This window comes from Paroedura picta, chromosome 10 (assembly GCF_049243985.1).
Source record: "Paroedura picta isolate Pp20150507F chromosome 10, Ppicta_v3.0, whole genome shotgun sequence".
NCBI classification, from domain to species: Eukaryota; Metazoa; Chordata; class Lepidosauria; order Squamata; family Gekkonidae; genus Paroedura; species Paroedura picta.
Window position 1 is genome coordinate 68,576,064 of NC_135378.1, and position 14,699 is coordinate 68,590,762.

At 47.1% G+C, this 14,699-nt stretch overlaps 1 protein-coding gene across 1 annotated transcript in view; it reads left to right on the forward strand.

Moving 5' to 3' along the window:
- Positions 1-900: 900 nt before the first annotated feature.
- The window catches only part of DKK2 (dickkopf Wnt signaling pathway inhibitor 2), a 70,898-nt gene continuing 57,099 nt past the window's right edge, over positions 901-14,699 (forward strand). Inside the window, exon 1 of the mRNA XM_077300671.1 lies at positions 901-1,735. Within this exon, the coding sequence (XP_077156786.1) occupies positions 1,475-1,735 (261 nt within the window). The 5' untranslated portion in view covers positions 901-1,474. The remainder of the gene's footprint in view (positions 1,736-14,699) is intronic.

Here is a 14,699-nt window from a genome sequence, read left to right on the forward strand (position 1 = left end):
TGCTGTATTGGCCGTCATTCTGGTGCAAATACTCGCAGGCTTTCGGAGTCACACAGAGCTCTGGCTGCAGGCTGGAAAAGCCACGTGTGGGGGGGATAACACTGTGTGCACACATCTAGTCCCGGGGAGAGAGAAAGAGACAGAGAGAGTCTTTTCACACCAGGGGCAGTCAAACTGCGGCCCTCCAGATGTCCATGGACTACGATTCCCATGAGCCCCTGCCGGCATTCGCTGGCAGGGGCTCATGGGAATTGTAGTCCATGGACATCTGGAGGGCCACAGTGACTACCCCTGTTTCACACCATTCTTGAGCGTGGAAACCAGAAAGGGAAGTCCAGGGCACGCTGGACCAAGGTGTGGGAGACCAGCAAATTAAATCTCACTGACAGCTGGACCTTGTTCCTTCAGGATAAGATAGGATTGCAGTTCCTCGGCTTCGTGCCGTAACTTTAGGAGCAAAGTTTAGAGGGCCTTGGGAGAAGAAGGTGGCCCTTGTGCCCGTTATCCCAAGAGCTGAGCGAATAACGCCACCTCGGCTCCAGTGTCGACGGACACTTGCTTGGCGCAGCGAGACTCCTGCGAAGGTAACCCCTGCCATTCCCCAGAAATTGCCTAAATCTGGAACCGCAGCCTGGCTGGCGGTGACACTTCTTCGCCATCACCGTGATGAAGAGCACGGATTCCCCTCCCGCCCCGACGGATGTGAGGCGCCCCAGATGCGGGAGAGGCACTCTGGGCACGCTCCGGATCCCCCCTTTCCAGGGCAGACCCTGGTTCCGGAGCGGATGCTCCCAGCCGGGAAGGCCGTCGGGTGGGAACTGGGAGGAGAAGTGGGGAGTGGGCGAGGGAATGAGTCAGCCTCCCTCCCTGTCACTGCGCAGCTTTGGGGGGCGGAGGAAAGCGAACTCCACCGGGGGAGCCTATAAAAGCGAAGGGGGGCAGAAGGCGAGCGGAGTCGAGCGAGGCTGCCGCGGACCGGCGAGCGACAGACGGAGCGACAGGCGGAGAGGCGGAGAGGCGGAGCGGGGGCTGCTGGCTCGTCCGCCCGGGGACTGCGCTTGCCTGCCTACAGTCGGGATGTCCGCCGCCGGCTAACGGAAGGGCGCAGGAAGAGGGGATCGCGCGGACCAAGCCAGCCAGCCAGCCAGCCACGCCAGCCGCCGCTCGGAGGGGACTGCGGTCCGCCTTGGCCCCTGGGGCCGCAGGAGCGCGCGGAGGCAGCAGGCGGCCAGCCGGGGACTGCCTGGCTCTCGGGCCCCAGCAGATCGGCGCGGGCGGGGAGGCTCCTCCATCGGGCCGCCGGGCGGGCCGTCTCCCTTGCCCGGGGCTCGAACCCGCCGCCCCGCGCCCTCTCGCGCCCGGGCGGCTTCCAGCGCGCCACCCTGGAGACGCGGCCGGGCATCCCTCGCTGGCGCCGCCCGTGCCCGAGCCCGAGCCTGCCGCCGCCACCGCCGCCGCCGCGGGGAGAGGGGAGATGAGCATGCGGGGCCGGCTGCCCTTCGCCGCCCGCCCGCTCCTCGGCCTCGTCGTGGCCGCGCTGCTGGTGGCCGAGAGCGCCCAGCTGGACGGCGCCCAGGTCAACTCCATCAAGGCCACGCTGCTGGGCGAGACGCCGACGCAGCCCACCAACCGCTCGGCGCCGCCCCACCTGGGCCCGGCGCCCGGCAGCGGCAAGAAGGGCAAGGTCCTGGGGCCCGGCGGCAAGCCCCTCAAGCACTACCACCGGCAAGGCGAGGTAGGCACGCGCGGCGGCCGCGCAAAAGACGCGCCCCAGCGGCAAGGAGCGGACGGCGCTCCCCGAGACAGGGAAGCCGGGGCGGCTGGGAGGGGCGGGGGCAGGCTGAGACCCACCGAGTCCGGACGCGAGGCGCTTCTGGGAAACGGCGGGAGGGAGGGACCCGTTCCGCTGCCCCCTGCTGAGCCCACAAATAAGGTCTCAGCCACACTGCTCCTGCACATGGAAGTTCTTCCCTTCTGCCATCTCTACATGGGAATAAAGTTCGCATCCATTGGCACAGTCAGGCCTGTTGCTCAGTTCTACCAGCCCTTGAGGCGGGGAATGAAGAGATCCCCGCAGGGACTGCAAGGTGTTTGCAGCATCTTTGTTTCCTCCTGTTCATTCTCACAGCAACAAGGTGGCTTAAGAGCGGCGGACTCTGATCTGGAGAACCGGGTTGGATTCCCCGCTTTGCCACATGCAGACAGCTGGTCGACCTTGGGCCAGTCACAGTTCTCTTAGAGATGTTCTGTTAGAGCTCTCTCAGCCCCACCTACCTCACAGGATGTCTGTTGTAGGGAGAGGAAGGGAGGGGTGTTTGTAAACTGATTTGGGTATGAAAAGCGGGGTATGAAGAAACTAGCTCCTCTTTTTCTAGGTGAGTGGCCCAAGGGTGCCCAGTATACTTCCTTGGCATAGGGGGGATTGGAGTCTGGGTCTTTCAGATCCTAATCTGATCCCCTAGCCACTCCACCACACTGGCATTTTCTCTGTGTGTCTCTCTCAATACAGTGGTGACTGTAGTGAGGAGCTGGGGTGATGCCATGGGATCATCTTGCCATACGCTGCATGGCGGGAGCCCTTCCACTTTGGATGAGAAGGGGCCCAAAGGTAATCGTTCAGAGTAAAACCACGACTTTGGCAGTCCATTGAAAGCAAGGCCTGGCTTCCAAGCACACTTACCTGGAAGAAGCTCCCTGGAAATCCAGGGGACTGCCTTCCAAACAGATGTGTGAGGTTTGTCTTTCAGAGCAGGGAGGCCGCTGCTGTGGTCCCACTGGGGGAGAGCGAGAGTAGCAAGGCTAGCTCTGCGCTGGGGGCGGACAGCGGAAGGCTTGGAGCCCAACGCCTGCCCGGCCCGCTGCTCCGACCCAGATTAAGGTCAAGGAAGGGGAAGGAAGGAAACCTTGCAGCTGGATTGTCAACAGTGTTTCCGTCTCGCTTTCTCTCTCTTCTAGCGGAAAGAGAAAACTTCAAGGGGACAGAACAGGAGGCTCAAAAACTAATACAGTTTATTCTAGCATTCTAGCTGCAGGAGAGACTTCTGTTGATCTCTCAGACACAGCTGTTGATCTCCTGGCAGGCCAATGTGACTACCCTTCAGGAAGCGACATTTTGGTCAGACTCATTTGAGAGCCAGCAGGATGGTTAAAAGTGGTGGATGGAGGCTTCTGATCTGGAGAGCCGGGTTTGATTCCCCACTCCTGCTCCGGGTGAAGCCAGCTGGGTGATCTTGGGCCACCCAGTTCTCTCAGAGTTCTCTCACAAGGCAATGATTGTGGGCCAGGAAGGGAAGGGGATCGTAAGCCAAAAAGTGGGGTAAAAGAAACAACTCTTGTGGTATAAGAAAGAGCCTCTTGTGAGTACCCAGCTTGCTGGGGGTAAAAGGGTAATGACTGGGGAAGGCACTGGCAAACCACCCTGTATTGAGTCTGCCATGAAAACGCTGGAGGGCATCACCCCTTATGTCAGACATAACCCAGTGCTTGGAATACCTTTACCTTTAAGAAACAACTCTTCTTCTTCTTCTTCTTCTTCTTCTTCTTCTTCTTCTTCTTCTTCTTCTTCTTCTTCTTCTTCTTCTACCTAGGCTCTTGACATAGTCTGGTGTTCTCTGCGGGAGTGACAGAGGTGTACTCTGTGTTCTAAACTTTATGTACAGGAAGGGATGCATTTCTTCCCCTTCTCACTGATAGTCAGACTCCATCTCACTTTGGGCTGGATCCTGCATATCAATTCCATCAATAGTGGCGCCTTCCCCCAAGCGTGAGGAGCCGTCCTGTGATGCAAGGGGCTGCTAGTGGAAGAGACTGGGGGAGCCCAACACAACGCTGAGGGTGACATCCTGGCATTTTGTGAAGCAAAAGGTTCCACAATGAAAGGGCAAATAGTACGGAAGCTAATTGTTGACAGGCATCTTTTGAAAGGCAGAAGGAGTCTTTAAAACCACAGGCCTATGGCCCATGGACCGACTTCACAGCAAATTCTTAATAAAAGAATGCATGGAATTAACCATTTACTGTGATGGGTGCCCTGCCCTAAGGAAGTGGGGGGGGGGGGCAACCCTGTACTGTTCTAAAAGTATAAAACCATATAACAATGGCTTGACACTAACAACTGTCTGCTTCCATGAATCTTAAATCCATCAATTGGAGAACCAGGATTATTTTTTTTTGCATAGATTTAGTTGGCTTACTTAATAGAATTTGAAGTTGATGCTGTGGAATCTGCAGTTTTCCAAAACCTGGCTCTTGTCATCAGTAACTGAAATGATACGGCAACATTCTTGAGCGGGAGATGTTTCTGAAACGTATTTAAAAGTGACGCTTGTTTGGGGACCACAGGGATGGGTATAGGAAGGGGAGATCAATATATTTTCTTTACCCCAAAACAAGTGTGGAAAGGTCAACATTAGAATGTGTTCTAGAGCAATGTGCCCTAACGTGCTTCAGTTGATAAATTTGGCACCACCTACTTTGATTCTTTATGAGCCTCTTGTGGCGCAGAGTGGTAAGGCAGCCGCCTGAAAGCTTTGCCCATGAGGTTGGGAGTTCAATCCCAGCAGCCGGCTCAAGGTTGACTCAGCCTTCCATCCTTCCGAGGTCGGTAAAATGAGTACCCAGCTTGCTGGGGGGTACACGGTCATGACTGGGGAAGGCACTGGCAAACCACCCCGTATTGAGTCTGCCATGAAAACGCTAGAGGGCGTCACCCCAAGGGTCAGACATGACTCGGTGCTTGCACAGGGGATACCTTTACCTTTACCTTTTACTTTGATTCTTCACAGCAGGGGTAGTCAACCTGTGGTCCTCCAGATGTCCATGGATTACAATTCCCATGAGCCCCTGCCAGCATTTGCTGTCAGGGGCTCATGGGAATTGTAGTCCATGGACATCTGGAGGACCACAGGTTGACTACCCCTGCTTCACAGTGATTCTCTGACGGCAAGGTAGTGAAAGATAGATTTTGATGGCTTGCTAAATCTTGCTGCTATCCTATGGAATAAGTGACAGATTGAAGGGAGATTTCTGGGGCACCTCAAAGGCTTAAACAGACAGAAAAATAGAGGATGATCAGGCTTATGCCATTATAATATTATTGGCTATCCTCTCCCTGCTTCTCCCATTCTCCCATTCCCATCTCCGTGCCTTACACCATGCTGCCCCATGTGGTTGGAATGATCACCGTTATATTCCTCAAATGACAGGAATGCAAGAAGCTGTGCTTTATAGCAGGGGTAGTCAACCTGTGGTCCTCCAGATGTCCATGGGCTACAATTCCCATGAGCCCCTGCCAGCAGTTGGGAATTGTAGTCCATGAACATCTGGAGAACCACAGGTTGACTACCCCTGCTTTATAGAACTCAGTGGTCAATCTTGTCCTGCTGAGACTGGCAGTGGTCTGAGATTCCTCTCTCCAAGAATCCTTTCTGTTCTTCCTTGCATTTCTTGTTCCCTAATCAGTTTGCAGCCATGCCCTTCTTGACATTCCATCCTAGCCGCACCTGACTTCTGCTTCCATCAAGTCAGCTGATGCTTCCATCAGGTCACCAAATTACATGAGTGATCTGTATCTGTACTCCTGGAGAGATGCTGACAGTCAGAGTAGATCAATGGCCTGACTCCGCTTCACGTGTTCATCTAATACTCTGTTCTTTCAAGACCACTGATTGGGTCCATCTCTAATCTTCCCTTCTCTTTTTCTTCTGTAATTGATGGAGACGAGGCACATCTCAAGTATGTTCTGTAGTCGGCCTATTTAATGTTGACATCACATAATTACCTGGTGATGGTAGAAGCTGTGATAGGAGCAGCATTTCCCCAATGTTGCTTCTCCTTCTGTATATGTACCCACATGTCCTAAAATCAATATCCAGGGTATCATTGACTCGAACTGGCAAAAGAGTATGTAAAAGAGATACATTGCATGCAACTAATAGCTTCATAGGTTCCTGGAGCAATGCTTGAAAATTTACTTGCAACCTTAACATATAAAACTGCTAAATGCGATGCACCGTGTTATGACGCTTGCACTAAAATCGAGGGTATCTTCCAGTTAATGAATCTGCTCGGATAAATGGGATTTTACCTAGAGAACTGGGATTTTACCTAGAGAACCTTGCAGATTGGATTTGGATGTTACTGTAGCTGCTATGAATAAAGACTACTTGTTCATTCTGTAAGGTTGTTCTGGAGAAATACCTTGACCAAGCTTCAGGTACAGTAAGCCTCTGCTTCAGTCTCCCCTCTCTCAAAGACCCTGCTGGTCTTATAAGATCAACATGACAAGGAAAAAGGGATATGTGCTCCTCCACATGGAGAATTTTTTTCTTTGTGGAGTAAAAGTGCTTGTCATTAACCTGGGGTCCAAAACTACCCATCCCATCCCTCGACCATTTGTATAAGATGCCCCTTAACAAAACGTTGTGGCAATTTGAAGGTCTTCCAGTGTGGAATGCAAAACAAGGTTCAATCAGAGGTCCTTACAAGGTGGGGAATGAGGAATTGGAGGAGCCTCTGTTAATTAGGAAATTCCATTTTCCCCAACCCAGATATCCTCTTCTAAGATATTATAATCTCTTAAAAGGGTTCATTAAGCCAATTTCCCCATTCTTATGTTTCCATTATGAGCCTCTTGTGGCGCAGAGTGGTAAGGCAGCTGTATGAAAGCTTTGCCCATGAGGCTGGGAGTTCAATCCCAGCAGCCGGCTCAAGGTCAACTCAGCCTTCCATCCTTCCGAGGTCAGTAAAATGAGTACCCAGCTTGCTGGGGGGTAAACGGTCATGACTGGAAAAGGCACTGGCAAACCACCCCATATTGAGTCTGCCATGAAAACGCTAGAGGGCATCACTCCAAGGGTCAGACATGACTCGGTGCTTGCACAGGGGATACCTTTACCTTTACCTTTACCTTATGTTTCTATTCCCACTTCAGCTGATGTGCAGTTTCTGTCAGTGTTTCCTAAAACATGTCCAGTCCTCATCGGATGGTTCTATGGAGTCTTCTTTTCATTTACAAAGTCATATTTGCTGCAGAGCTGGGGAGTGCTGTGAGAATACAGAAACTCTTTCCTTGTCTCTCAATAGCTCTATTTCTATTCATTACTGACAGGAACATAATCAAGAAACTTGCAATTAGAGGCCACACACTGTGTGCGGGAGGATTAACAATATGTAAATTCTCCCCCCTTCCTCACATATACTCAAACTTCCTTGCAGTATTCTGTAAACTCTTAGGGGCTGACAGGCCTCTTTTCCCATCCACTGCACCCCAATAACTGATTTCTAAGTTCCCTCAATATCCCATGCCACTTAATGCATATTTAGTATCCATTAGGCCTTGGTAAAGATAAAGGTAAAGGTATCCCCTGTGCAAGCACTGAGTCATGTCTGACCCTTGGGGTGACGCCCTCTAGCGTGTTCTGACCTCGGAAGGATGGAAGGCTGAGTCAACCTTCATCTGGCTGCTGGGATCGAACTCCCAGCCTCATGGTCGGAGCTTCAGACAGGATGTTGGCTGCCTTACCATCCTACGCCGCAAGAGGCTCCTATTAGGTCTAGAGGGGGAGGTTAATTAATAGAAAAAGTATGGCTCTATTAATTAACCTCCCACTCAAGACCTCCCCCTCATTAAGCCTTGAGGGGGAGGTTAATTTATAGAGCCATACTTTTTCTATATATCCCTTGTCTCTGAATGATTATCTGTATTTTGTGATTGGCATGTTACTATCATGATTGTCATTATATTGATTTCATTATCTCTTGCTAAGACAATATGCTGGTTCAACTAGTCTCCATTCTAGCTCACAGAGCACAACCAGTTCCTCTGGAGGGCCAACAACAGGTCATAGAGGAACAAGGCCTTCTAAGGACGATGTTTCCCAGCAATAGTATTCAGAGGCTTGCTGCCTCTGAGAGTCACCATGGCTCTTAATCTCTGATAGGCCTCTCCTCCATCAATTTATTTAATCCCCTTGTAAAATTGTCCACATCTGTCCATACGTCCTCTGACAGCAAATTCCACTTTCTGATCACTTTCTTTGTTTTTGCAGATATATATTTTATTTTTTAGAAAACAAAGTAAAGATTTGAAAGGGATTCAGAAATGAAAAAGGAATTGCATATTATAATTATGTATATCAAAAATAATGATGTAACCCAGGATGTATGAAACAAAGAACATTTATCCCTAACACCCCGTTCATCACCATTTACATACATAAAATGCAATAATTTTAACTTCTATGCTTATAATTAATCTTTTAAATTTCAAATTCCATAATCTATTTTACAACTACATTATTGATTTCATCTTTACTACATATTTGATATTATTATATATTATTATATATATATTGCCACCTCTTATAATTTTTAACTATAATATATCATAGTACAATAAGAAAATCTATAATATATCTCATAATAAGAAGGTAGAGGATACTTCGGCTAGAATCCACTTCTTTATACATTTATATTTTCATTCTGCTTCTACACTGCAGTACATTTATATGTGCTACTATACATTTATCTACTGTTTTAAGCTATTTCTTATTCTAAGTCTTCTGCTTGCATCTCTTCAATTTTCAAAATTGATTTGTTTCTCAAATGGGTAGTTAATTTCACCATTACTGTATAGTCTGCAAGTTTATTTTCCCATTCTTCTAAACTTGCACAGACAAATGTTTTCCATTTTGCTGCATGAATGTTCCTAGCCATTGCCACCATGTATTTGAATATCTCTTCCTATACTTTTGGTAATTTGTTAGGCAATATTCCTATAAGCATATTTTTTAGCTTCCATAGGGAATTTACATTCTAATACAGTATATTCTGCATTTCCCCATGCATCTCCTTCCTTTTTTTTCTTTTCTTTTTCACAGATCCACCTTCCATGTTGATGATCTTTTAAAATCTTGAAACTGATTGGTAATATACTAGCCATTCAATGCTGATTCCTTCATCTCTAATACCTTGCCAGGCCTTGAGTTTCCCCTACGATATTACCATACATTAAACACACGCACACTCTTATTTCTCATATTTTATCATGATCTATAAGCTTCTATTGGGGACATAAGCCTGAATTCAAAGGACTCTGTTCTGGTATGGGAAGCACATCTGCAAAAATCTTTAATTATATGACTCCTTTCTTGTGTTATGACTATTTTGGTTGATTTCTTTATCCATAAATAATGTGGAAACCTTCAGGTAGGTTTGCTGATTCAAATTTTACCATTCTTTGCCTTGGAGTTTTAATCCAGTCCACAATCCAGGCCAAAAACTGCTGCTTGAACACATTTTAATCACTCCCTTTAGCTACACAGCTTATTTGGAAAGAGGTAACCCTTCTCAAGTCAGTGGGGTTTCTTGCCAGGAAATGACAGCTCAAAGGATCAGAAGCAAAAGAAGTTGCTCGTGGCAATAGGAAATCCGTGAGGACACATGCCCATAGGAAACACATAATCATCCATGGGAAGCCCCTGAGCATGCCATCTTATATTACCGCTAGTATACATAGGGCAAGTGATGGGATTATCCTTCTGTTACTCCGGCTGATCCGCCTTGAAATTGGTACAACGTTAATATTTCTTTGCAGCTGTGCCCTCTTTCTACTGATCTTTGTGGCTTCAAAGTTGGGAAATGGCAGAATTTAAGCATCAAGGCTTCAAGCCTCCTGAACACTCAGTACATGACATTTTAATAATTTTGTTTTAAATGGGCCTTTATTAGATTAGTAGCCTTCCTCAACTTGTTTAGACTACATGACATTGTTTGGGGAATACAAGAACTTGTTTGTTAAAAGAGTGGGTCTTTCTTCTTCTCCTTTCTTTTTGTGTGTCTTTGGGCTTTGGAAGAGTTTGTTTATTTGGTTGAATCAAAGATTGCCTGCTTTATTATGAGAGAGAATGACTTTGAATACAGATGTGAGCCTAACAGCGGAAAACAGATTGGTTAAAGTCTGGCTTGCTGTTAGAAAACTGCAAAAGGTAGCCCATTATAGGCAAATGGGCTACCTTTCATGGAAACAAAGAGATGGAAAGGGGGTTTATAGCCAAAGTAGGCGAACTTATTGCTCAACACCAAAAATCCAAATCTAGGGCATCCCTGATGGACGGCTGTCCTGCTTGAAGATCTCCAAGGAGGGATAATCGCACTCAACCAGACAATTGATTCTGGTTCACAGGATTAAACATCAACAGAATACTATACAGCGTATATTGGGTTGGTGAATCTGTGTGCCTGCCAAATTCACCTTTGAGTGCTATTCTCTCTGTGTGTGTGAGAGATCTGCTATTGATAATGCAAGGATGAGGCACAATCCGTACTGCATTTCATGATCTCATAGTTTGTGCTCCTCTTGCATGTCTGTGGGTGGCCATTCCGCACAGTCTGCCACAAGAAATCCAGGCTTCCTACTGAGTTTGTACTCAATGCTCTTGTCAAGAAGGCATGCAGCCATTTTTTAACTATGAATTTTTGAGTGTTAAACAACCTCATAAAAATGGGGATTGGAATGATTCAGCAACAGCTCAAATTGCTCTAATAACTGCGGCCCATTTCTTCAGTTCCTCCAGGTTCCTAATATTATTGCCCGTCAGGAGGAGGAGGTAGGTTAGTAAAAGACCAAAGAAGGATCAGATGGAAGATTTAGCTGGAAGAAAATCTCTTAGGCAGCTTGGCATGTGTAGAATGTGAGGTTTGTTGGAACAGACTCATAGAAGTTGCCTTAGTGCCTGGTAACATGCTTGTGACCTTTATTGCCATAACAATCCCAGTTTGCAAATGCTCCAAGTTTCCACTGCTTCCGATTTACCTAGGATGTCTCCCTGTGTCTTTTTGTGCATGTCTGGGGGAGCTGTATGAAGCCTCTCACGCATATATATGCAACTGTATATATATGAATGTTAAGCTGCTGTGGGATGAATCATCAGTCGGTCTACTGGGAAGTAACTGCCATTGAGTGAAATAGGACCTAATCCCAGCTAAGTGTGCATAGGCCTGCCGCTTGCATCATGCGAAGCCTGCCGTTTTGCAAACAGGCAAGGCTCATTTGGTGACCTGACCTGGGTGGCTGAGGCTAGCTTGATCTCATCACATCTCAGATGTTAAACAGAGTCAAGCCTAGTTAGCACTTGCATGAGGGATCACTAAGAAAGTCCCTAGGCAAAGGCAGGCAATGGCAAACCTCCTCTGACCATCTCGTGCCTTGAAAGCCCTGTGCGGTCACCTTACGTTGGCTGCAACATGACAGTACTTTCTATCATTATTTTGGACAGCTGGTAACAGAATGTGGGTAATTGTATTTTTTTGGCTTATATGTAATCAACATGTCTCTTTTTTCATGTTTCCAGTAGCAGACGAAGGGGAGGATAAAATTTTCTGTGCTTCCTAGTTGGTTGATGCATGTACAAAGGCTTTATCTTGCCATTCTTGCTTATACCCAAAATTGAATTTTGTTGGTCTTGGAGGTGCCACTGTTCTCATATTTGTATGTTAACTCTTATATTTGTATGCTAATTTACTGCTATTCACAGATCTTACCAACTGCTTTAATCCAATCTCAGACCAGTTACTTATGCATCTTGATTTTATCTAGGCCTTCCACTAACCACACCCGCTCTCAAACTTTTTACCATTGAGAAACTCCTTAAACATTTTCCAGCCTTCGAGAAACCCCAGAAATGGTGCGATCATGCAGAATATGGTTGGGAAGCATCGCTGCATACATGCCCACCTGGAGCTCCTCCCCTTACCACCCCTCCAGGCCAATTATTGGTCAGTTTGGGAAGGGCGGGTGGGTCAACATGTCCATATATGGTCATATCACCTGATAAATGTTTAATAAATTTTAAAAAATTTAAATTAACTCCCACCCATTTGGGAAACCTTCCCTTGGCCAACAAGAAACCCCAGGGTTCATGAATGCCTGGTTGAGAAAGCCTGAACTAAGGGTTGAGGACATCTTTTGCACTGTATCTGAAGACGTGTGCATGCATGTGAAAGCTTAAACCGTAAACCGAACTTTCTGCCACCTGACTCAAACTTTGTTCTGCTGCTTCAGACCAACATGGCTACCCACCTGAACCTGCCCCTTTGTGTGTGTGTTACTAGATTTTGGAACAAACATGGGAAACAAAGGAGGCACCAGGTGTTCATGTGAAGATACAGAGGAGACGAGAATGATGCACACTGCCTTTATGTGCTTATTTAGAACATGTCTATGCTGTTTCTCAAAGAAGCTGCTCAAGATGGCTTACAAGTAAAAGAGACGAAGAAAAAACACATTAAAAGTTCTTAACCATCACCTCACAGTTAAATACCTAGTGTTAAAGTCTCGACATTAGAAACTCAGCCAAAGAATAAAAACAGCATTAAACTCTTAAGTGGATTGAGACAAGTCTCAGGAAACGGTTCTTAGGCTAGAAGCTGACTTGTGTTCTCTGGATTAGGAGGGGGGAAGGTCATGAGTCAGATCTTTGTGGAGCTGTTGAATCAGTGTTCTTCCTTTTTGTCAAATAGTTATCCATTCACTTGTTGGTCTGCAGTATTGGCAGGGGCTCATGGGAATTGTAGTCCATAGATATCTAGAGAACCACAGGTTGACTACCCCTGGAAACTGTGTGGTCGGTGAATTTAAGCCCAAGACTTTTTGTTTCTCAAGTCTGAACCAGCCTTTCATGAAATGAATGTTAACCTTCTTGTCCCATCCTTAGAAGAACTGCTAGACGGTATTTCATACCAGCAAGCAAATAAGAGTGCCCAGCATTGAATAATCCACTGCTGTATCCCATGCCTCTGGCAGTAATAAAGCTTCTTGAATGCCAGACATATTAACTGCAGCACTTCAAGTCATTAGCCACCCATGAATGTGGAAAATGTCACCCAGGAAATAGGTAAAACCAGGGGTAGTCAAACTGCGGCCCTCCAGATGTCCATGGACTACAATTCCCAGGAGCCTGCTGGCAGGGGCTCCTGGGAATTGTAGTCCATGGACATCTGGAGGGCCGTAGTTTGACTACCCCTGGGTAAAACCTAATTTTGCAAACCAGAAGCAATTGCCACTTTCAAGGACCAGTGGGAGTCAATGCAATCATGTTCCCCTTTATCATACCCAAGCATTAATATTACATTATTACATTACTGCTTTCTTTTTGTGTGTCCTCTTGCCTTTTCCTTCTCTGTTAGAGAAACCGGGCACCGGCGCTTGCACCTTCTCATATGGAGCCACCTTTGATTTATTGCATTTTTAATATGCTAACTTGAAAGGGGGAAAATGCCACGATGTCTTTTATTATCTCTTCGGTAATAAGCACCAGCCTGCAGTCATGATCAGAGCCTTTCCTACTTGGCTGAGCCATGAACAAAAGCTCCGAAGATGGGATGATATTTGATTGGATGGCTGTGTAATTCAAACCAGTGAGGCAGGGGAAAGAGAGAAGGTTTGGCAGGATAATGAGTCCTCCTTTAAACTGGAGCTCTGTTTTTTAGAATGAAAGGTCCCAGTGCCCACTCAAAAAAAAGAGTTTAGTGACCCTCCCCTGACTCTCCTGATTCATAACTTGGGTCCGCGCCATTCACATTAGTTGTGAAGGAAGACTAGAACTTAAGGCAGCAATCCTCCTGAACACTTGGTGTGATCCTGCATACAGTTATTCCTGCCTAAGAACAATGAACAATGAAATACTTTGGCCACCTCATGAGAAGGAAGGACTCCCTGGAGAAGTTCCTAATGCTGGGAGCGATTGAGGGCAAAAGAAGAAGGGGATGACAGAAAATGAGGTGGCTGGATGGAGTCAATGAAGCAGTTAAATGGACTCTGGGGAATGGTAGAGGACAGGAAGGCCTGGAGGTTGTGATGGGTCAGACATGACTTCGCAACTAACAACAATAATAACAACAACAATGAAATTAATTGGCTATATCTGGAGTCATCAATCTGTAGAGGACATAAGGAGAGCACTGTTGGATCAGACTAGTTCAGATGTTGGTCCATCTAGTTCAGCATCCTGTCTCCTACAGTGGCCAACCAGTTCCTCTGGAGATCCAACAACAGGGGCCAGAGTCTGGGGCTTTCCCCTGAGGTTGCCTCCTGACATTGGGATTCAGGGGATGACCACTGCTGACTGTGGAGGTTCCCCTCAGTGACCATAGCTATTAGCCCCGTAGACTGATAGAACTGTCTTCCATGAATATGTCTAATCCCCTTTTAAAGCTTTCTTTGTCTGCAGCTATATCTTCTGATAGTGAATTCCTCATTTGAACTGCTCATTGATTTTTTTAAAGGTTGCACTGTTAGGCTGCAAACATAGATACCATGAGCATAGGAAGCTGCCTTATACTGAGTCAGAAAACTTGGTTCCTCAGTGTCAGTATTGTCTACTCCAGGCGTAGTCAAACTACGTATCCATGGACTACATATCCATGGACTACAATTCCCATGAGCCCCTGCCAGCAAGCGCTGGCAGGGGCTCCTGGGAATTGTAGTCCATGGACATCTGGAGGGCCGCAGTTTGGCTACCCCTGGCTGCTGTCCAAGGTCTTAGGCAGTCTTTTTACATCAATGACATGAGCCTTTTAACTGGAGAAGGCAGGGCCTGGACTTCAGGCTTTCTTCATGCCTAGCAGATGCTTTACTGCAGAGCCCCGTATTGGATAGGGTGGAAACATTTGTGTTGCAGCAATGATCTGTGACCAGATTT